Source organism: Trichechus manatus, unplaced genomic scaffold (genome assembly GCF_000243295.1).
Source record: "Trichechus manatus latirostris isolate Lorelei unplaced genomic scaffold, TriManLat1.0 scaffold00003, whole genome shotgun sequence".
NCBI classification, from domain to species: Eukaryota; Metazoa; Chordata; class Mammalia; order Sirenia; family Trichechidae; genus Trichechus; species Trichechus manatus.
The window spans coordinates 36,599,024-36,623,848 of record NW_004443939.1 but is presented as its reverse complement, the minus strand read 5'-3'; the positions used below and the strand labels follow the sequence as shown (position 1 = coordinate 36,623,848).

The following is a 24,825-nucleotide window of genomic DNA, read 5'->3' as shown; positions in this document are numbered from 1 at the left end:
GGTACTCAAGGAAGAAGTCCAAGCTGCACTGAAGGAATTGGTGAAAAACAAGCTCCAGGAATTGACAAAATACCAATTGAGATGTTTCAACAAATGGATGCAACACTGGAAGTGCTTACTCTTCTATGCCAAGAAATTTGGAAAACAGCTACCTAGCAAACCACTTAGAAGAGATCCATATTTCTGCCTATTCAAAAGAAAGATGATCCAGCAGAATGCGGAAATTATTGAACAATGTCATTAATACCACATGTGAGTAAAATTATGCTGAAGATAATTCAAAAATGGTTGTAGCATTACGTGGACAGGGAACTGCCAGAAATTTGAGCCAGATTCAGAAGAGGACATGGAATGAGGGGTATCATTGCTGATATCAGATAGATCTTGGCTGAAAGGGGAGAATACTAGAAAGATGTTTACCTGTGTTTATTGACTAGGCATTCTATTGTGTAGATCATAACAAATTATGGATAGCATTGCAAAGAATGGGAAGACTGGACTACTTAATTGTGCTTATGAGGAGCGTATACATAGACCAAGAGACAGTCATTTAAACAGAACTAGGGGATATTGTGTGGTTTAAAATCAGGAAAAGTGTGCATCAAGGTTGTATCATTTCACCGTACTTATTCAATCTGTATGCTGAGCAAATAATCCAAGAAGCTGGACTATATGAAGAAGAACACGACATCAGGATTGGAGGAAGACTCTTAATAACCTGCGACATGCAGATGACACAACCTTGCTTGCTGAAAGCGAAGAGGACTTGAAGCGCTTACTGATGAAGATCAAAGACTACAGCCTACATTATGGGTTCCACCTCAACATAAAGAAAAGAAAACTCGTCACAACTGGACCAATAAGCAACAGCATGATAAACGGAGAAAATATTGAAGTTGTCAAAGATTTCATTTTACTTGGATCCACAATCAATGCCCATGGAAGCAGCAGTCAAGAAATCAAACGACATATTGCATTGGGTAAATCTGCTTCAAAAGATCTGTTTAAAGTGTTAAAAACCAAAAACGTCACGTTGAGGACTAAGGTGTGCCTGACCTAAGCCATGGTATTTTCAGTCACCTCATGTGCATGTGAAAGCTGGACAATGAATAAGGAAGACCAAAGAAGAACTGATGCCTTTGAATTATGGTGTTGACAAAGAATATTGAATATACCATAGACTGCCAAACGAACAAACATCTGTCTTGGAAGAAGTACAGCCAGAATGCTCCTTAGAAGTGAGGATTGGAAGAATTCATCTCACGTACTTTGGACATATTATCAGGAGGGACCAGTCTCTGGAAAAAGACACCATGCTTAGTAAAGTAGGGGAGTCAGCAAAAAAGAGCAAGACCCTCAACGAGATGGATTGACACAACAGCTGCAACAATGGGTTCAAATATAGCAACAACTATGAGGAAGGTACAGGACCAGGCAGTGTTTTGTTCTGTTGTACTTAGATAGGGTCACTATGTGTAGGAACTGATTTGACAGCACATAACAACAAAAACAACAAATTTATATGAGATGAAGTACCATAAATACATTTAATACATTATAGTCTATCTCAGGTTCTTTTTTACTCTGATTCGGCAAAAGTCATAGAATTTTTTGCACACAATAAAATAACAATAACTACATCCTCTCTTCATTACTTAGCATCAGAGACACATACCAAATACCTACTGAACGTCACCACAGGTTCCTCAAACTCAGTATGTCACAAACTATAGTATCATCATTCTCCCCAAATCTGGTCCTCCTTATGTCCTCAGCTCAGTGAGTGGTACCACAGTCATCCAGGTATCCAAGCCAGAAACCTGAGTATTCTCCTAGCACGTAGCATAATGCTGCCGTTGAGTTAGCACTTCATGTGTATTTGTTGTTTGACAAATTAATCTCTTCTCTCTCTCTCTTCCTCTCTTTCTCCTCTGACCTCTCCCCTCTCATATGCAATCGTCCAGTTCTTTTGGCTTCTTAAATATCTCTGGAATCTAGCCCCGCTGACCTACTTTAGTTCAGGAACTCATCATTTTTTGCCTGGATTAATTCAATAGCTTCTTAACTAGCCTCCCTGTCCCTTGTCATAGTCCTCTCAAATCTATTCTCCACTTAACATGTTCTCTAAGATGAATCTCCATTTGTTTTCCATGCTATCCGCTCTGTCCAGAATGTTCTTTTTTAACTTAACTGTCTGGTACACTTATCCTTCAAGATTAATTCAATTTATCACACTTCTCATAAAATAATCTCCAAGCCTGCCTCAGCAATCCAACTTATTTAGCCAGTCATCAGACCAAATTCATCACTTCCCATAACCTCTCATGCATACCTTTGTAATAATATTTACTATACCAAAAACCAAACCCATTGCTATAGAGTCAATTCCAACTCACAGCAACCCTATAGGACAGAGTAGGATTGCCCCATATGGTTTCCAAGGCTGTGAATCTTTACAGAAACAGACTGCCACATCTTTCTCCCGCAGAGCAGCTAGTAGACTTGAACTGCCGACCTTTTGGTTAGCAGCTGAGTGCTTTGACTACTGCACCACCAGGTCTCCTCCAATATTTACTGTAGCATATTTAACTTTTACTATGGTAAAAAAAAAAATGGTCTTTTTCCATTTTTACTGGGATAGAATGGATCGGAATTATTATAGCGAAACTCCTAGAAAGCAGGTCTGTCTTTGGTGACATCTGTATCCAGACTTCCCAAAGGAAAGAGGTAGTTGGCTCTCTTTTACAATCATTCTGAAAAGTCCTCTGTAAAACTACAGCCAAGGGTAGTGGTACAGCCATAATTGGCCATCATAGTTAATGGGTTTTGTACTTTGCTCAGATGCTCGCTCCCACTTTCACTCCAGCTTTTTCCAGCCATTTCTCTCCTGCATCCTCTCTGTTTGATAAATGACCTGCAAATAATTGTATTTATTTGAGAGCCATGCACCAAGCTCCCTCTTGATTGCTCGGGTTCTGCTATTTGAAGACTCTGCTGATGTTTTGCTGCTAAGGGTCATATGTAGTAATGGTTTTCTCTTTGGTGTGGCCATGTGCTGTATAGAAAGCTCTTCAGTCTAGCCTTTCTTGGCACTGTTCACTCCCTTAAACAAGATTCATTTCCTTTATCAAGAAGCTGAAGCTTAAAACCATGAACATTTGCCTCACAGAATGCAAACAAAGAAGGTTCAATTGACCTTTCTGTGAGAATAAATATTATTAGCCTACTACGCAATCCTTTCTTCTCCTCCTCCAGCAAAAGGAGATGAGCCTGATAAGTCTCTTTCCTAAGGCATTCTTTCTGTAACATTCAAAGAATAGGAAGAAGGGAATCTGAGGTGAAGAGGACAGTATGGAAGGCGATAAAAGAGGTTACCTGTGGAATTCTTCCTGCATAACTCTCACCTGACATATCTCTGGGTTATTGGTGGTTTCTGTTTACACACTTGAAAACAGAAATGTGGTAGGTCAGCATTCCTTAGGAGAACTGGGGTGATGACAGATTGCTGAATGTCAGTCATTTGATGTTTCTTGACATTACATACAGTAATTCTTCCAGTCTTCAGCCCAGTAAATCTACTATCCAAAGCTATGAAATTAGGCTGTAAAAATGGAAACTGTAGTACACTCCTACAGTGGGAATAGGTTGGAAAAAGAAATTTGTTCTCAACTTCCTTATTACTCTTTTTAGTGACTGTATTAATTTCTTGAGGCTACCATAACAGATTGCCACAAACTGGGTGGCTTAAAGCAACAGAAATGTGTTCTTTCACAGTTCTGGAGGCCAGAAGTCTGAAATCAGGTTGTTCGCACGGCCACACTCCCTCTGGATGCTCTCAGGAATAATCCTTCCTTCTGGTGGCTGTCTATACTCTTTGGGTCTACATCACTCCAATCGCTGCCTCCACCTTCACATTACCTTCTCTGTCATCTATGTCTTCCTCTCTTAGTGTGTCTTTCATAAGGACACTTGTCATTGGATTTAAGGCTCACCTGCATAATCTATTATGATCTCATCTTGAAACCCTTCACATAATTACATCTGAAAGCAAAACTCTTTTTCCAAATAAGGTCACATTCACAGATTCTGAGGATTAGGATGTAGACATATCTGGTTTTTTTTTTTTTTGCAGGGTTGGGCACTGACATTGATTCACTTACAAGAGAAAACTAACCTTAGCTCATTCTCAGTCATCATAGTATCCAGTAGCTATTATGTTCTATTTCCAAGAAAGAATCATAATCTCCATGATATTTAAATTGAATTTTACAATACATTGCTACCATTTTAAGTGATACTACCCTATCCTTCATGATAAACAGAAAATGTTGAAGTTGTCAAGGACTTAATTTTACTTGAATCCGCAATCACTGCCCATGGAAGTAGCAGTCAAGATATCAAATGACGTTGCATTGGGCATATTTACTGCAAAAGACCTCTTTAAAATGTTAAAAAGCAAAGATGTCACTTTAAGGACTAAGGTGCGCCTGGCCCAAGCCATGGTATTTTCAGTCGCTTTATGTGCATCATGGATGCTGGATAACGAATAAGGAAGATCGATGAAGAAGTGATGCCTTTGGGTTATGGTGTTAGAGGAGAATGTTGAATATACCATGGACTGCCAGAAGAACGACAAATCTGTCTAGGAAGAAGTATAGCCAGGATGCTCCTTGGAAGCAAGGATGGCAAGATTTCACCTCACATATTTTGGGCATGTTATCAGGAGGGGCTAGTCCCTGGAGAAGGGCATCATGCTTGGTAAAGTAGAGCATCATCAAAAAAGAGGAAGACCCTCAACAAGATGGATTGACACAGTGGCTACAACAACTGGCTCAGTCATAACAATGATCGTGAGGATGGTGCAGGACCGGGCAGTGTTTCATTCTGTTGTACATGGGGTCGCTATAAGTTGGAACCAGCTCGATGACACCTAACAACAACGGCAACAATACCCCTATCCTTTAGGTCGCATGTCTTTATTTACTCTAATAATACAATTTTTTCTATTCCTAGGGTCATGTGGGTGTACCAGGACCAAGAGGTGCTACTGGACAACAAGGGCCTCCAGTAAGTTTTAAAAGAATTCTTTGTGATTCTGACGTTTAAAAAAATTAACATTAATATAATTTATTTGGTCCCTGCTTCACATACGATTTCTGTTTTGGTTCCTCTTAAAGGGCGAGCCAGGTGAACAGGGTGAACAAGGACTAAAAGGAGAGAGAGGATCTGAAGTAAGTGGAAACTGTTTAAGACAATCTGACATCTATTAGGCATGAGAAAGCAGAGACATAAGAACTTGTTGTTTATTTTACTGTAATCAAATGATCATTCATTTCTCTCTCCTGAGCAGGGATCGCTGTAGGCATCTAAATGGGGTGTTTGTCAAAAACTGTGCTAAACTTGCTTAATGATTGATTCTTATGTTTTGACGGTCATCCATATTTCCCTTTACCAGAAGCCCATGGCACACTCCTGTTTGGAGAAAATTGCATAATTGTTGTTCAAAGCAGAAATATCAAAGAGCCTTAAAACCAGAATTGCAGAGTGAAAAACATATCAAAGTATTTGTTTTAGTAAGGTAGGGGTGGCAATAGTAGTTTAACTATGTGACACAGACTCACAATTGGTTTAAAAGATTTTTTTCCATAAGACCAATCAATTGATTGGCACCAAGCAAGGGTAAAATCACTGATTTATTAAATTTAGCCTTTTCTTTCCTTGTGCGTTGGTAGATATTGCCTCAGCCTCACATAGCTAAACTGGCTTTGTCATTTGCACCATGAAGTTCATTGCTTCCCTGCTTTTCATGGCATCCTGGCTTTAGGTGCTATTGATTTTAAGTTGAATTCTTAAGAAAATGTACTGTATTATAATAACTAAGCAGGAATAGATAAAAATTAATGAATCTAAGGTCATGTTTCTCCTAATTTTTAACCGGTTTTCACCCATACTTGTGTTTACAACTTGTGGGAGTAAGTAATACAGTAAAATGGATTTGAATCATATATACTAAATACATGTTCACTCTTTTAGAATAGTCTTAGTGTCTATCCAGTAACTCCTTGTCAGATTCCTTAATAAAAAAGAATAAATAAATTAATAATAATAGCCAATGGAGAGCAAGCCTGAACAAGAAACACTGCAGAGAAAAGAAGACAGTTGTCTAATTCACTTAGAATTTTTAAATATTCAAGCTGGAAAAAGTCGTGGAAAAAACTAGAAACCTAGAACACCACTACTGCTTTGGTATTACTTCCATGCATTTGCATTAAGTGCCTAAGAATGCAAGCACCCTCTCAAGGCTTGAACCTAAAATTTCTAACCTTTTGCAGTGAGTCCTTTCATATTTACAGTGTTTTCTTTTTCCTTTCCGACGTATCTCAGGAAGAAGGACATACATTTCTTGGTGTCTATCAGTATCTGTTAAAATCACGCCAGTGAAAATCAAATACCGTTACTAGACAACTTCTTCTCCAGCCTGCACGGTCAGCTGTCCTTGGGCGTTGAAGCTAAAACGTAGTGAGGAGCCATGGTTTAAGTTCTGCGTAATCCAGGGGAACTAGTTCTCTCCTACTCTGGCAATGTTGACACACACCGAAGGGCACAAAGAGAGAAACAGAGAGAGAACATGAATAAATGAATGAATGAATATGAATACAGGTCACTTTTTGGTAGATGTGTAAACACCATTCTCTCTTAATGAGTGATTTCTTGTGTTTTGTTTTCATCTACTATAAATATGTATTGATAATTAAAAAGTAGTACCTAGTTCCCTTTTGGGCAATGTACTTGAATCATTTATCCCCTTAGAGCTTGAATTAGAAATTCATTTCACATAAACTCTGTACTAGTTTCCTAGGGCTGCTGTAACACAATACCACAGAGTGGGTGTCTTGAAAAAACTGAAATTTATTTTCTCTCAGTCTGGAGGCTGGAAGTCCAAATCAGAGTCTCAGCCATGTCAGTTTCTTCTGGGGGCTTTAAGAGAGGAACGGTTTCATGCTTCCCTCTTAGTTTCTGGTGGTTGTAAGCAATCCTTGGCATTCCTCTGCTGCTTATAGATTCATCTGCCTCCATCATCATGTGGTATCTGTCTTCCCCTTGTTTGTCTCTGTCTCCCTGTCTGTCCTCCCCTTTTATAAGACACCACTCAAAAAGGATTAGGACTAGGACCTACCCTACTTTGATATGACTTAACTGAAAACAAAAGAAAAATCCTATTTCCAAGCAAGGTGACGTTCACAGGTACAGGAGTTAAAACTTCAACATATCTTTTGGAGGGACACAATTCAATCCATAACAGAGCCTTATCATCACATTTTGTTAAATGGTTTGCTTGTCATTGGGAAAAAGAAATCTTAAAGTCTATTTTCTTATACCCTTTCCTGTTTCTTACACAGTTTTTTGGTTAAGGATATTTTATGTCACTAAGGAAACAACAGAACTATTTGAGTTACTATATCATTAGTTCAACAAAAGTAGTCAATTTTTCCTTCCCTAGCCAAATTGGGATTGGGTTGAATCTGTGTACAGTAAATGTGATTCTGTCAGCTAGAGTTGTTACCCAACAACCCTGTGTGAGAATTTAGACATGAGTTCAAATCCCAGCTGTCGCAGCGGCGGCAAATGTCGGGGCAGCGGAGACAATAACCAATTCCACAACTCTTACAGAGGAGTGGGGCCAGGAGGGTCACTCTGAGGAGTCGAACCCCAGCTTTAGTCCCAGGAGTTTATTTTATAGTCAATACAGCAAGCAGTGAAGCAAATAACAGAACAATGGGCTTTGGGTGAGTAACAATAAGTTTCGGGTAAGGGAGAAGGAATTCAGGTAAACAAGCCAATCATTAACAAGACAATAGGTTTGGGAAAACAAGTCGTGCCTTATCTCATTCTTATCGCTGACAAGTCTCCAACATGTGGTATACCGCCTAGAGGCCTGTGGGGGCTGCGGTTGTCCATAGTGCAGCCATGTTTAAATGGCATATATTCCCACACCCAGCCAGTGCCTCTGTCTCTGGTGGCCTTTCAGACCGTAGTGAAGGCATTCAGCCTCTCTCTATACTGTTGATAATGAAGTCAGTCACTCCTGAGGCTCACACTTCATCCAAAGGTTAGACAAGCCCATAACACAAAATGAAACTAAAGGGGTACACCAGCCCAGGGGCAAGGATGAGAAGGCAGGAGGAACAGGAAAGCTGGTAATAGGGAACCCAAGTTCAAGAAGGGAGAGTGTTGACATGTCATGGGATAGTTAACCAATGTCATAAAACAATATGTGTACTAACTGTTTAATGAGAAGCTAGTTTGTTCAGTAAAACTTGATCTAAAGTACAATACAAAAAATAAATAAAATATTAAAAAATAAATAAAAATAGTGTGTGCACAGATACACAGAGTAAGTGGTAGATACACCCATCCCGATCACCCTCCTCTATTTTTTTGTTTTTGTTTTGTTTTGTTTTTCCTTTTCTTTTCTTATACTTATTGCTGCTTTAAATTATAATATTATGTATTTATTTCTGTTATCTTTTTACCACTAGAATAGCTCCTTCGGGGGTAAGGTACCTTATCTACCCTTTGTAAATTATTTCCCCAGCACTTGGGGCAGTGAAAGTATTCGGTATTTGTGGAATGGAAAATGAGTGAATGGCACAATTTTAAAATTTACACAGTGGAATAGTAAGACATTCTAATGGTTCAGAAATTGTCATCTCTCTGTACAATCCCATGAAGCTTTTTATCAGGATGTGTAGCAAGGGCAACAAAAATCCTAACAAGGGCAACAAAAGTATTATAGCTACCAAAAAAAAAAGTATTATAGCTAGAGTGTCTTTAAGCTTATTTATTTATATGTTAGAAAATTGAGAATTGCACTAATTCAGAATTTATTATTATTTAGACAGGTTATGCTGTCAATCTGGAGTCAGACTACCTACTTTCAGATCCCAGCTCCCCTTCTTAATGGGTTGTATGACCTTGGACTAATTATTTAATCTCTTTAGCCTCCATTTCCTCTTCTGAAAATTCTTTACATGATATTTGTGTAGATTAAGTTAGATAATTAATTTTAATGCACTCAGTACAGTGATAGTACAGGCTCAGTATACTTTTTATTATCACCTTATTATTATTTGTTATTACCTTTGCACTATTGGGAGGCAATGGCGGCTGAAAAGTAACCACATGAAAATATTATGATGGAGTTTATGTTTAACTTGCATAAAATTATGTTATTTATAAATTATCGTTCTTTTAAATTTACTAAGGCACATATGTAGATGCTTTGTTGGCCCTTAATTTGTATTATGTATTTGAATACAACTATATTTTAAAGTAATCAAAAATATTTAGCGATTTATAGTTTTTACTGTTTAGTTACTATCTTTCCTCACAGTTAGTTCACATTTTAGTAGTGGGTCTAAATCTTTAATGAGTCATGGTGTGCTTTGTATATTGACTAACAGCATTTCAGCAAAAACAGGGTAATTATGAATGAGATCAAAATTACTAGGATTTTACAAAAATATAATATTAAAAATATGTGCTTTGTTGGAATTAAATTTTTTTCCTAAAATGCTTAAATCTCTTTCTATTTTTTTTCCTATGACTGTGTTTGAATGGCAGTCATGTTATTCAATCAAATAACAATTTATATTGCCTATTGTTCCTAGAAAAATAATCAGGATTAGCTTTGGATTTACTTTGTTCTAGTAAAATAATCTTTATAAATGAATAAGAAATTCCTCTGAAGTTAAGTGGAATATGAACTTAAACCTAAGTATGTTTTAGTATGTTATTCTTTAAAATAAGTGCCTAGTTCAAAATAATGATAAGGGGCTGTAAGCCATCATACTTTATTATAATTAGTACCCCAAGTCTTGATCTTTATGGCTAAGAAGATTTCTCATTCTCCCTGGCAGATGACCTTTCACAACCTTTTGAATATTGCTGTATTTTCTGTAAACATTTCCAACCTCTTAGGGTTTAAAATAATATTAATAGCTATAAGAATATTCACTGACTGTACATTATTCTTTAAGGGCACCTTCAAAGACCGCTGGTGGTGCTCAGCTGCTATCCAAAAGGGCAGCAGTTCGAATCCACTAGCAGACCTGGTGATCTGATCCCATAAAGATTTTTTTAAAAAAGAAAAAGACCCCATTGCTGTCAAGTCAATTCCAACTCCTAGTGACCCTCTCGGACAGAGTAGAACTGTCCCATAGGTCTTCCAAAGAGCAGTTGGTGGACTGGAACTGCTGACCTTTTGGTTAGCAGTGGAGTTCTTAAGCACTGTGCCACCAGGGCTCTGCTGTAAAGATTACAGCACAGGAAATTCTCTGGGGCTGTTCTACTCTGTCACATGGGGTCTCTGTGAGTCGGAATCGCTCAATGGCACACAACAGCAACAACAGGAGCGCTGTCAGTGGCCCGGTGCATCCTACCCAATGCTGTCATCTTATTTTTTTACATTTTGCAGAGATTTAAATTTCTTTTTTTAGATTTGGAAATGGCCCTTTACAAATCATCTGGACAACCCTCTCATTTTTCAGATGAAGAAATTTAAGTCCCAGAGAGATTATGACTTACTTAAGATCACAGAGCTAGTTAGCAACAGAACCAACACTGGAAATTTTATGTTTTGATTCCTATTATTATATGAAAGCCCACTATTACTCTGCAATTTTTTTTAATAAAATATGATTGTTTTACTTAACCAACTAATTCATTTACTAGGCTCTTGAACTTGGGACTGTGGGCATCTATAGAGAAAAAGTTAGGGAAAGTCAAAAAAACAACTGCAGAACTACTATATTTTTTAGAGACTTTTGTAATGCGAACGTGAGTGAGCTGTCCTATAATGGCTTTCAAAGACAAAGACACAAACCGAAAACTTATTTTCCTCCCAAAACAAAATTCCAGATTTTAGTGAATTGAAATTTCTTGTTTTAAAAAAACGAATGCATTGCTTAACTCTCTAAATTTGTTTGCTTTTTAAAGGTGCCTTCTCAAAAGAAGATAGAACTAGGAAATTACTGAGATTAACTGTCCTTCGGCCTCATTTAAACAACAAACACGGTTTAGACTAAAATTGCACGTTAACAATTGTCCGAATGAACAGAAGGCTGTCTTAAATGGATCTGATTTCAGATGTACCACTCTATATACTTTCAAATCTAGCCACGTAAATGAGAAAACACAATTTTATGTGCACTATCAAGACCGGATATAAAATTCATTTGCCGTTCCTATTATAAGAACAAGGAGCCCTGGTGGCACAGTGGTTAAGCACTTGGCTGCTAACCACAAGGTCGACAGTTCAAACCCACCAGCTGCTCTGCAGGAGAAAATGTAGCAGTCTGCTTCCGTAAAGATTTACAGCCTTGGAAATCCTATAGGGCAGTTCTACTCAGCCCTATAGGGTCTCTATGAGTCCGAATTGATTTTACAGTGATGGAGTATAATCAGAACAGAAAAGTTTGTTGATTTATGAGGTGTTTATGTTTAAGTAAAGTAATATGAGGAAGTTAAGTTTAAAAGTAGCATAGAATGCTTCTAGCTTTATTATATTTGAATTTTTGTGATTTGTTGAAGAGTGACTTTTTTTTCCCCCCTTTTTATGATACAAACTCAATTAATCATCTACTAACACTTTATATGACAACATATTTTCTTTGCTTTTGGCCAGTTGGACCCCTGGTGGCATAGTGGTTAAGAGCTTGGCAGCTAACCAGAAGGTTGGCAGTTCGTATCTACCAGCCACTCCTTGGAAACCCTATGGGGCAGCTCTACTCTGTCCTATACGGTCACTATGAGTCAGGATGGACTCAACGGCAATGGGTTTGGTTTGAGGGTTGGTCCAATTTATAAATTCCTAGTGAACAGACCACCTCTGTGCAGGATTAATGTTTAGGTCTTAGTTTAGTTATAAGACTACCCAGTAATTCTAACTTTGAGATTTTTTTAAATCCACGTATTTAAAAAAGATACCAATACTCTACACTCTGATGATATATGTTTCTAAAACCTCTGTTCTAAGACTATGTTTTTTCTAGTTGGCCTACTTTCTTTTATTTATGTTGACAATAATAAGAAAATCTTTCTTGATCTGAACATCTAAAAATAGCAGACCATAATTTTACTATTTGTTAAACACTTTCTGGTGTTTGACAGATAAATTTTGCCATAATTGTTGTATTATAAATATCAATATATACTTTAAAAATATTTTTCATATTTGTATTTCTGTTTAGTGTTATTCCATTGGGAACTGCTTCCTGATGTCCTCTAGTTTTCATGATGATAGACCCATTCATAGATATACATTCCAGGGCACAATATTTAACTCTTCTGAAGTAATCCCAACATAACAGTCACCTCAAAGTGTAACTGATTTGTCTCATAATATGTGAATCTCTGTGTTTTCATGTTGTTAGTTGAAGGTTTGAAATAAGACACTTATATACATGTGTAAACCAAAAAAAACAAACCCGCTGTCCGAGTCAATTTTGACTCATAGCTACTCTCTCAGATAGAGTAGAACTGCCCCATAGGGTTTCCAAGGAGCACCTGGTGGATTCAAACTGCCGACCTTTTGGTTAGCAGCTGCAGCTTTTAACATGTGTAGCATATCTAAATCTTAAACCATAAACTCAGGTTTGCTAAAAATGTAACTTTGTTTATGTTCTTCATCATGGAAATTAACAACTGTCTTGCCTGTCCATCCTGCCTGGTGGTAGTAGCCTAACTGGTGAAATCTAGTCAGTTGACTGCCTTTAACTCCATTCACTCAAATATCCTACATTTAATTTAGAATTTTCTCCATTCTCTCTCTTCTTAGATTTGCATTAGATTCTGGGTGGCAATGATGGGGAAGGGGAATGGGAGGTGAGTTTGGTCTTCAGTCATCATCTATTCACAGTAGCACCCGCTGAAATGCACTTCTTCCTTTTGGTCCCCAATTGTCATTATCCTACCATGTTGGCATCTAACTTGGCCCTCCGAGCAAATGATCTTTGGTCCATGCTGGCATGTACAGCTCTTATCTCAGGTCCAAGGCCTCCTTAGATATGGCTCTCGGTGCCATATGCTTGCTGCTCTTGGCCACATGTCAATAACTTTCTGCTGCTCCTCACACCATGCTGGGTTCCTAGGAGACTTGGAAGACTCTCAAGCCTACTAGCCTAGACATCTCATGCAGAAACTTCTACTCCGTTACTGACACTCACTGCAGGGTATGTGGACCTCCCAGTGAGACCTTTAGTTTCCCTAGCCATCACCTCTGTGCCCAGATCCCTAAACTTACCTGGGGCTATTGTTTCTACCACATGAGGACTTGGGGGTAGATTGGGGCAAAAGGCTCTTCTCAGAGATACCCATCAGAGCCTAACAGTCTTGCTTCTTTTCTGATTTTTCTCTTCCCTGTCCTCAACTGGAAGCTCTTTATATATCCTTATTTGGAAAAACTCTCTTTTACATTATTATAATTATTGTAAATCTTTTCTTCGTGGCATAAATTTTATGACTTGATTCGTTTATGACCTTTGTCTTTGATACTCAAAAATAGACTTTTAATATTTAAAAATTAGGCTTTTGATATTTAGAAAGCATGGGCTGGAAACTGAAAATATTTTTGTCCCAAACTATTGCCACCACCATTGCCTTGAGTTTCAGAAGACTGCTGTGAAAGTTATAAGCCAAGGAAAAGTCTATTGTGGAAATCGAAAGTCTACAACAGAGCTATCTCTTTGCATAAATAGGAATACTATGAAGGAAAAAACACACTGGTTAACATATTTGAATACTGTCATAATTCATGTGCTATTTAATTAGTATTACTCAAGATAACTAAACTCCATTGTTGTCAAGTCAATTCCGACTCATAACACCCAAGAAAGCAGCAGTCAAGAAATCAAACGACGTATTGCATTTGACAGATTTGCTGCAGAAGACCTCTTTAAAGTGTTAAAGGCAAAGATACCACTTTGAGGACTAAGGTGCGCCTGACCCAAGCAATGGTATTTTCAATCAACTCATTGTCCGAAAGCTGGACAATGAATAAGGAGGACCGAAGAAGAATTGATGCCTTTGAATTATGGTGTTGATGAAGAATATTGAATATAGCATGGACTGCCAGAAGAATGAACAAGTCTATCTTGGAAGAATTACAGCCAGAGTGCTCCGTGGAAGCAAGGATGATGGGACTTCATCTCACGTACTTTGAACATGTTATTGGGCGGGGACCAGTCCCTGGAGAAGGACATCATGCCTGGTAAAGAAGAGGGTCAGTGAAAAAGAGGAAGATCCTCAATGAGATGGATTGACATAGTGGCTGCAACAATGGGCTCAAGCATAGCAACAATTGTGAGGATGGTACAGGACCAGGCAGCATTTCATTCTATTGTAGATAGGGCCATTGTGAGTCAGAAACAACTCGCCTGCACCTAACAACAACATACTGCTAAAAAAGAAGAGGTTGGAGCTGAATGATAAGGGCCTTGAATGCCTGGTAAAGAACTTGACTTTTGTTGTTCTTCCTTAGTTGGCTATTCATTTGGGGCATAATTAAAAAAAGAAGAACATCCCATTTTTGTGAAATTATTGTTTCTGAGAACTTTGATGATTCCTGAGAAACATTCCTGTAGTGACAATATATTTCTTTTTGTTATTTGTGAACTAGGTCATTCTTTTCCACATTTTTCTTCTTAAAATAATTTTGGGATATCATCAGCACAGTGGCATGATTTGCAACGGCAAAGTTCCTAACTATCCTGGCAGACCAGTTACTGCTGAATCAATTATGATTTAAAACATCTCATACATGGAAAAACAAACAGTTCTGTGGGAAATAAATATCTTTTCCATGATTCATAAGTATGTTCTTTTTTGTGCATCAGGAGAATCACATTATAGGCCATTGGTTCATCTCCCTCACTACACTGTAAGTACCTTGTGAGCAGAAACTTTGCCTTTGCATTCCCAGTCCATAGAAGAGTCCCTGGTATATGATACTCAATAAATATTTACTTCATTAAGTACTTAGCCATTTCAGGAGGGAGACCAAGGCCCTCCTTAAATATTAAGTAATATATCTAGTTCCCTTTTAGAATGGTGATTTCTTAAATCATAAAATTTGGAACCGGAAGGAAATTCATGTTATCTGGTCAAATTGTCTCCTTTTCAGATGAAGAAAGAGACTCCCAGAATAGTTAAATGGCAGTCCCAATGACATTCAAGTTAGTGGCAGAGTTTGCTGTAGCATCCCGGTCTCAGAGTTCTTTTCTATGCCTTCAGTTTAAGTTTATTACAATCAGTTGACAAGTATGCTTCACATTTTTAGGGTCCTCAGGGGAAAAAAGGAGCACTTGGTCCATCTGGGAAGCCTGGGATTCCTGTAAGTAACAGACCTTTTTCGTCTTCCTTGTTTTTCTAAATAGAATAGGTAGCTTTAGCAAGCAAAAAGCTTTGGAGCCAATTATGACAGGTGTTGGATAAATGAGACTGTGATTGAAAAAAAAGAAAAAAATTAAACCCATGCTGAAACACAAAGGGAACAAAATATGACCATTTAGCCCAAAACCAAGCTTGCTGTTAGAGGCAAGTCCCTGCCATTGAAGGATACTGTTTTCCTGTGTTACACTGCCTTCTCTACCTCTCTGATAACAAACCTCTGATAAACAGGGAACTAGGAATCATGACAAAATACATGGTGATGAAGGTCAGAGATCTTCAAGCAATAATTAAAAAGACATGAGCTATATTTTAATTGGAGGATTCAGTCTCTCATTCTTCTGGCAAGTAGAACAAAAGGTCTTAGAAAATTTTTTTTAAAAAAGATCTTTCTATCACAGAACAAAGATTACTTTTGCATTAGCCTTCAGTAGTAACCTACTCTGACCAGGAAGGTGTGTATTGATGGACTTATTAGCAAAGACTTCCTGCTGGTCTCCCCTAGCCAGAGACTAGATGCCTGCTTTGGGTGGCCTATGTTGGCTCAAACATTGTGGTGAAAATGAACATATAATAAGCACATTCAGATCAGAAAGTACTGCAGATAAAGTCCAATTACCTAAGAATAGAAACAAAATGTTATAACCTTTTCTCAGTCATATAATTATCAAATTCACAGTGACAGTAAAAAGAGCCATAGTTAGTTTCTTGGGAAAATAATAGCAATATGAAGTTTTGTACATGAATGACGGCCTCCACCCTAAGCTGAAAGTTGCATATAGCTGATCTTTTCTCCATTGCTGGGGAAAGCACAGGCTGGTATAGTGAGAAATGCCAGAGAATTACACTAAAGCTGAAAAGGTTACAAAATAAATTACTGTAAATTAGCTTGGCATTTTTGTTTAGGGAACTTTTAAAAACTGTTTTAAAGATCTGCTCTTTTGAATCCAAATAGTAAATTATTTAGGAATCCAGGAAACAGAGGAAAATTTGTCCTGGGACAGGGGATTAAAAATATGTAAACTTTTATATAAAGATACTTGTCATTTAAACAACTACACAGCATCTGTCTATAATTCAAGTAACTTTTAATTATCAAGGGACTTCCAGGCCTATCTGGGCCAAAAGGGATGCAAGGATACCCTGGAGCAGATGGCATTTCAGGAACACCTGGAAAAGTTGGGCTGCCGGGGAAATGGGGACTTCCTGTGAGTAGTTTGAATATCTCTGCTCTTTGTTTCTTATGTGCAAATATGTCCTTGCTAGAACATAGATATTTTGGCTATTTTTTTAGCTTTGGCATTGACTCAGATTAATACAATCATTTCTTTCATAGTGATTTTGGAATTGTACTTGTGATTTCCAGGGAATGCCAATAGGGACGTTCTCTTGGCTATTTTATGTCTAATAGCCTATACAGTGTGTCTTAGTCAAGGTTCTCTAAAGAAACAGAACCAGTGAGACACATATACATATATATATAGAGAGAGAGATTTACTTCAAGGAAATCGCTCACACAATTGGGGGACTCACAAGTCTCAAATCTATAGATCAGGCAGCAGGCTGGAGACCTCTGCTGGCTCACAAAATTGTAGAGGGCCGGCAAAACCAAAATCTGCAGGTCAAGTGGTAGGCCGAAGACTTCTGCAGGCTTATAGCCCAAGATCCATAGGTCAGGTGACAAGAAGAGTGTAGGGGGGAGAGAGAGAGCTCTGCCAGAACATTCATTTATATTCTGGAGACAGACTAGACCCCCAAGGAAAATCCTATTTCAACTGATTGGTTCAACATATCAGATCACATCATAGAAGGTGATGGCATTACATGACATGACATGACATTATGGAACAGCAACCGGTCCAGTGGCCAAACCACTGAGAGTCATAACCTAGCCAGGCTGACATATAAAATCAACCATCACACAGTGTTAATAATTTATGCCATTTTTACACATATAAAAGCTTGTAAACAAGAACTATAAAGAAGCATAATTTTAGGGGCTATATAATATGGCTGTGTTTTGAGTTCACCAGTGTCTCCAGCCACCTTTGGAATGTTTAGATCATGGCAATAACCCAAGATAGGTTCTGCCAAAAATCATTTTCTCTGACTTTTACAGCCTCAGTACTTTACAAGAATTATGTGAGTATTTTCTCTATGTTCTTTTAGTGTTGATGCAATGATAGAGTCTCTCTTATTTTTCATGCAAATTTTTATCTTATTTATTTGATCAGAAATTTAAAAATATATCACTTCTGTCTTCACTTAGCCGTTTTCCCTCATTTCTTCCTCAATGTCATCCTGATCCAGATATTTTTATATTAGCCCAGGTTGTGTTTTCACTCAAAGTGTTAGAAGAATTAACCATATAGTTTCAAGAACCCAGTAAAATTTATCTGATAACTTGATTGAAGTCACCTGCCTGAGTCCTGAATGCCAGATGAGGAAGAGAAAAAAGATCTTTCATTTTTCTTTCCCTCTCTTTATCTTTAACCCTAGATATAGAGTTGTTGGGTTAACCATATCCATTAATTTATGGCATATTATAATCCTTCAGTTTTTGCATGGACCTGCTCGTTGACTGATTGATTCATTTTCTTTTATCCCACTCTCATTTCCTCTCCCTAGTATATATGTTTTAAAATATATTTTTTATTTGACTGTATACTTCCAAAAATATAGTGTTGTTTTGTGTGCATTCTTTAATTATATAAACACAGTAGGTCATCCTGTTTCTTACTTTTTTCACTAAGCACTAGGTTTTTAAGATCCATTCATATGTCTCTGTATATCAGCTCTGTCTCTTCTAACTGATGTACAATATTCCATGCTGTGTACTGACTACATTTTACCTAGCCAGAAGAACTTTGAGTAGGAACCAAAAAAAGAAAAAAACCAAACCCGTTGCCTTTGAGTCGATTCCAACAGTAAATCAATATTCAGAATATGTGTCTATCCCTATAAGGACAATCACAGCCACCTCTAACTAGTTCCCCAGGGAGCACTACCATGTTGGAAGCTCAGTGCTGGCCTCTGCTTTTGGCAATTTGGACACTCAACGGGTGGTGGCCAAATCAGCCTTGATGAGGATAAGTTTCTATTGTTGGACTCCTGCGTATGGGTCCATTGAGCAACCACCGGGATTACTATGGAAAAAAGTTGACTGACGTCTACACAGTGGGCCATCTTGTTTACCTGGTGATTGACAGCCTCCTCTATACAGAGTTCTGTATAGAGGAGGCTCTCTAGTAAGTATTATATTTGACAGAAGAGGACATGACCTGTCTCCAAAACCTTATGGATATAAGCTGTAATTCTCATATGAGGTATTAACAAAAGCTCCATTTGCCATCTCTACCAGCCGTAAGACCCTTCTGTAACCTGAATCTGCTGAAGAGTCTTTTCTTCCTTCAGAGCCCACTCAAAACTAGCAACCTTACAGAATACCCAGCAAATGGGTTGGAGCAGCCCACCTAAAAGTGATATAAGTTGATTCCAAAATCCAGAGAGGCTCACCAAGTGTTATACCCCTTTTATTGTGATAGGCAGTGCAAAGTGAAACAACTTGTCTCCACTTTCAAAATGATATCTTCATATGCCTGCAAACCACTATTCCTAGGAATTTCACCCATTTGGAAATCCCCTGAACTTTTTAATCCTATCCTCTTGTACATCTCTAGGATGCTTATTCTTTTCTCCTCTCCAGGTCCAGTTAACATAATGTTATCAGTGTAATGGACCTGCATAATATTTTGTGAGATATCAAGATTGTAAAGATATCTCTCTAGTCTATTTTATGACAGAGAGGAGCGTTGAGTCGACATGGCACTGAGGTAAGACAATGAAGGGATACTACTGTCCTTGCCACATGAAGGCTCCTGATTATCTTTACTGATAGGAATGCGGGCAGAAAGCATTTTTGCTAGGCCTGTTGCTGTTGTTGCTAGGGGCTCTGTTGTTTAGTAAAGGCACCACATCAGAAACTGCAGCTGTAGTTGGCATCACCCAATTTATAATAAATTAGTTATTCTCCATGATTCATCTGGTGTTTGCATCAGCCAAGCGGGTAAGTAAAATGGTGGTATAGTAGCAATCACTACCTCTGCCTCTCTGAGGTCTTTGATTTTGACAATCATATGTACAATTTTCCCTAGGAATGTGGTATTACCTTTGGTTTACTACTTGGGGGGTGGGGCAGGGAGAGATAGTTGCAGGGGCTTCCACTTATCTCTTCCCTTCCTACTATAATAGCTTTAATTTTATGAGTCTGGGACTTCTACTATGTTCTTGGATTTGAGAAAACAAAAAAACTGGGTTCACTGTCCCACTTGGAAAAGGAGTTGGGCCCAAGCTCCCTTAATCACCTGGCCTTCATAAACTCCCACCTTGACCACTGTACCATGATGGTATTTTGGATTTCCAGGGATTATCATGAGTTCATAGCCACTACTTAACAGTCCCCAGAAAGGCTGAGAATTTATTTTTCCCCAGTGTTCAATCACCTAGTAAATGACACAGTCCCCTCTGAAGAAAGCTTTGGGGAGAATCCTTCCTCAAATAGAGCCTTCCTTCCCCTCAATCAAGAGATTCTTGGTCTAGGAACTAGTTTAGGTCTGGGAACTGAATAAGAGTCCATGAATCCCAAGTCTAGTGACTTGATTCAGGTTTCTGTCAAGCAGACCTAGAATTTTTCTACTTTTATATCAATATATTGGTGGTAGGCTACAGTATATTTAATTCCTAGTGATCCTGTGATTAGTTAGCCATCAACACAGATCCCTGCAGGTCAAAACATTCTGATTCCACTTCATCCTTATGGCTTATTGTGATCATTGCTCTTACTTTTTCTCTTATAGTTAAGCACTATCACTTGGACTCAAGGGATTCCAGCATCCCATTTAAATCAGGAAGTCCAATTCTGATGACATTTCTTAACACCTTGGTAAAGATGGTTCTTTAAGCCTTTGCAGGACCTATGGTTACATGGTAGCTGAGCAGATTGCATGTAATAGATCCATCTCTTATTCTTCTGTCTTCCTGAGCCTTTGTGTTCTTTCCTATACAGTATTCTAGGGAAGTTGTACCATTTTAACCTCACTAATTATAGGCCACAATTGAGTCCAGGATTCAAATTGCCAATCTATCAAGCTATCAGTGGTGCTCCCAGGTGCTTGAGCAGGGGCTGCGTCTACATGCAAGAAAGGTTAAGGGGGATGTGAGATTCAAAGTTCTTAGTCTTACCCATGTCTGCTCAACTGTCCCCTGTCCCTTGTCTTGGAGATTTCTTTCTCCACCAGTACCTCTGTCTTAGCCTAAGAGAGCTGGTTGGGTTGATAATGTATTGGTAGGCAAATTCTGAAAATCTTATAGAGGGTTAGGTCCTCAGTCATATTTTCCCTGTGACTACAGGAGATGAAGAACTCTTTAAAGCTGCTGTGGAAGTTTTCTCATTCTATACTTGTGTCCTGAATTTGTCCTTCAATTTTTCCCTTTCTCAGTATATCCTTTATAGATCCATCAGAGGCAGTCCAACCCACTTTATAATCACTGTTTTCACCTGCTGACTACATACCAAGGCCACATAATCTTCCAAATCTTTGCCCTCCAACTTCATCTAATGCCACGACCAGTGATAATTTTAGTAATCATGATGCCACTGCATACCAGGGATTACTAGTGTCTCATTTACCCTGGACAAGGAAGTTATCTGAGCTTTCTTTGGTTATGAGCAGCTCAATCCTAGAATCCTCTTTTGGGGATTAGTTTCCTGGAGTCAATCTTGTTACCAATTACTACACTAGAGTCCTGGCTAAAGACACATGGCACGTTCAAATGGGGCACTTGAGGAGGATTTAATAAAGAGACTATTTACAAATATGTGAACAAGGCTAAGGAAAACCAACAACAGATATTGAAACACCCCAAGGCTAGCAACAATGGGAAGCTATTACAAACCCTAGGCCTGAAGGGGCTTAAGAGAACAATTATCAAAATCTAAAGAAAGTAGATATCACCATAGAATGGAGTCATTCAGCAGGAGCTGAGGTCTTCAGTAGAAGAATTCAGCTAATCCAGTTGAATCTAGCAAAGAGAGCATGAGGGGAATAAATATTTCAATTTCCATCTCTTCCTGTCCTCCAATCTCTTGCCAATGCCTCCCATTAGCCAAAACAACCAAAAGAGGGGGACATTGGGAACAGTCTGCCCTGGTGGGGAGGAGTTTTTTTGGAATTGCCAGTGCATGGCGATAATAAAAAGCAGTTAATTATAATTATTTTAGTAATTCACTGCAGACAGTGCACTCCCTTTTGCCTGAAGCAAGGATGGACCACTCCTACCCATACCCCCTTTGTACAACATTGGTCAGAGCTAGAGGGTAAGGGAGCTTGCTAGGTCATAGAGCAGAGTGAAGAAGGGAAGCGATTGGGTCTGAAAAGGCAAACAGAAAACACCCAGCCCACTTGGATATAAACATGGTCATATTAAACATGAGTCTGTCTCAATAGTCTATGGCAAGGGTTGACCAGCTATATCCAGTGAGCCAAATTGGCCTATTTTTGTATATCTTACAAACTAAGAATGGTTTTTACATTTATTAATGGTTGAAAAAATAAAAATAATAATGTGTTATGACAAATGAAAATCATATGAAATTCAGATTTCAGTATCTGGAAACATTTTATTGGAACACAGCCACACTCATTCATTTACATATGGCTCTTTTTGCTCTGTGATGGCAGAGGTGAATAGATGTGACAGATAATGTATGGCCTGCAAATTCTAAAGTAGTTACTATCTGGCCCTTTTACAGAAAAATTTTGTTGGCCTCTGATCTATTTCTGGTATCACACTGCTCTTATTACTATGACTTTGTACTATGTCCTCATATATGTAAGGGCAAGTTCTCTTTCACTCTTCTCTTTTTAAGGTGGATTGCTTATTCATTGTCTTTTTTTCCTCCACATACATTTGGGATTAGATTTATTGAGTTTCTCTAACAAAAAACCCTGGTGGCATAGTGGTCAAGAGCTATGGCTGCTAACCAAAGGTTGGCAGTTTGAATCCACCAGGTGCTCCTTGGAAACTCTATGGAGCAGTTCTACTCTGTCCTATAGGGTCACTATGAGTCAGAATTGACTCGACAGCAATGGGTGTTTTCTAACAAAAAACAGCAAAACAAAAACTAGAATTGTTATTGGGTTTGCACTGAATTTATAGATTCATTTGGGGAAAATTAACATTGTATAATTTTAAGCTTTGTAAAAATATGAACTATTTATTGATTCCTATCATCTTCTATTGACTTATAATAGAGCTTCTTCATCATAATAATGGCAAATACTCATATAATGCTTATTATGTGCCAGGTACTATGATAAATGTTTAATGTATTAACTCATTTCATCCTTATAGTCTTATAAGATAGTTACAATTGTATTCATATAGATGAAGAAATTGAGGCATCAAGAGGTTAAATAACTTTCCACAGTCACACAACTATAAGAGCAATCTAACGCCACATTCTTTGTGCTTGTCAATATGCAGTATTGTCCCTCAATAAAGGTCTTGTATATTTCTATTTTCTAGTTAGCTATTACTGGTTTAAATAAATATTACTGATTTGTGTAGGTTATATTTTATATAGCTGAATTTTTTAATTTCTAATAATTTGCTGTTGTGATTCTATTGGGTTTCTAGTTAGATTATATCTCCAAATAATTCACCTCTTTCAGATTTATCTTTTTTCTTAAATTCATTTCTTTTTCCTTCCATATAAGTTGACCAGGACTTCAATGCTACAGCAAACAGTAGCAGCAATAGTGGCCATCCTTATACTATTCCAGATCTTAGCACTTTCTCCTTTAAGAACATTTGCCATCTTAATCCTGTGTTTAACTTGTACTATACCCTTTTTTTTATTTGTTTCTTTTTTCTTTATCTTTCTTGATTTTCATTGGATAGATTGAATTTTTTCTGCTAGTTTAAAAACTACCCTTTTTTTCTTCTGATAGCAGTTGTACTAAACCAGTTATTTAACTCTATTGATTTTTTTTCATATATCACTATATCTTCCCTCTAATGAGACAAGAATGTTTACATGCCCTCATGTCTCTTTGTTTTTACAAATCGTTCCTCTTCCTCATCATTTTTTTATATTATCTCAAATGTTGACTTTCTTCTGTTTTGATTTCCTTTGTTTCTAGCCTCTTTTTTTTAAGAGAGTAGTGAACTTAATTACATTTGATCACTATTACTTTCAATTATCCCTTGTAGGATCTTCTGGATTTGTTTCTATCATTGTTTATTTCCTCTAAAAAGTATTTTAAATGTAGGTGTTTGTGAGGCAAGCCTTCTGTGGCTTCATATACCTGCAGAGATCTTTATTACTCCCTCACATTTATGTAACATTTTGGTAGTTTATAAAAATTCTATGTTTAGTGTTCTTTCTTTTCAGTACTTAAAAATATTACAGTGTCCAGGACTGCTGCTGAAAAAGCTAATGTCAATTTGAAAAATGTTCTTTTGCTTTGGAAATTTTCAGAAATTTCTTTATATCTTTGATATTCTTAAATTTCACTAAAATGTCTCTTGTTGGCTTTTGCTTATCTCTCTTGTTTGGCCTTTAGTTAGACCTTTCAATCTCAAGTCTTTCATCTTTCATTAACTTGGAAACTTAATGTCCTCTCTAAATATTTCTTCCTCTTGTATTATTCTCTTTTTGGGACCTCTTATCAGAGCACTGACATTTCTACCTCTATACTCCATTTTTCTATCTCTTATCCTTCTTGCTGCCATTTAGGAGAGTTCTTCAATCTGATCCTTCAGTTCGCTAATTAATTAATTATATACATTCTATCGAATTGGTCAGTGTTCATTCATTTCAGGAGGTAGCACATGACCTAGAACCAATGGTACTGAAGGAAGAAGTCCAAGCTGCACTGAAGACATCGGCGAAAAACAAGGCTTCAGGAACTGACGGAATACCAATTGAGATGTTTCAGCAAATTAATGCAGCACTGGAAGTACTCACTCCTCTATGCCAAGAAATTTGGAAGACAGCTACCTGGCCAACCAACTGGAAGAGATCCATATTTAAGCCTATTCCAAAGAAAGGTGATCCAACTGAATGCAGAAATTATCGAACAATATCATCAATATCATACACAAGTAAAATTTTGCTGAAGAGCATTCAAAAGTGACTGCAGCATTACCTTCATAGGGAACTGCCAGAAACTCAAGCTGGATTCAGAACACGTGGACTGAGGGATATCATGGCTGGTGTCAGATGGATCCTGGCTGAAAGCAGAGAATACCAGAAAGATGTTTACCTGTGTTTTATTGACTATGCAAAGGCATTCGACTGTGTGGATCATAACA

At 37.8% G+C, this 24,825-nt stretch overlaps 1 protein-coding gene across 2 annotated transcripts in view; it reads left to right on the top strand.

Moving 5' to 3' along the window:
* COL24A1 (collagen type XXIV alpha 1 chain) overlaps positions 1–24,825 on the top strand; it is a 421,541-nt gene that overhangs the window by 322,707 nt on the left and 74,009 nt on the right. For both annotated transcript variants that reach the window (XM_023731663.1, XM_004369122.2), the window contains exons 44-47: positions 5,014–5,067; positions 5,178–5,231; positions 15,338–15,391; positions 16,548–16,655. In XM_023731663.1, coding sequence (XP_023587431.1) covers positions 5,014–5,067; positions 5,178–5,231; positions 15,338–15,391; positions 16,548–16,655 — 270 coding nt within the window. The remainder of the gene's footprint in view (positions 1–5,013; positions 5,068–5,177; positions 5,232–15,337; positions 15,392–16,547; positions 16,656–24,825) is intronic.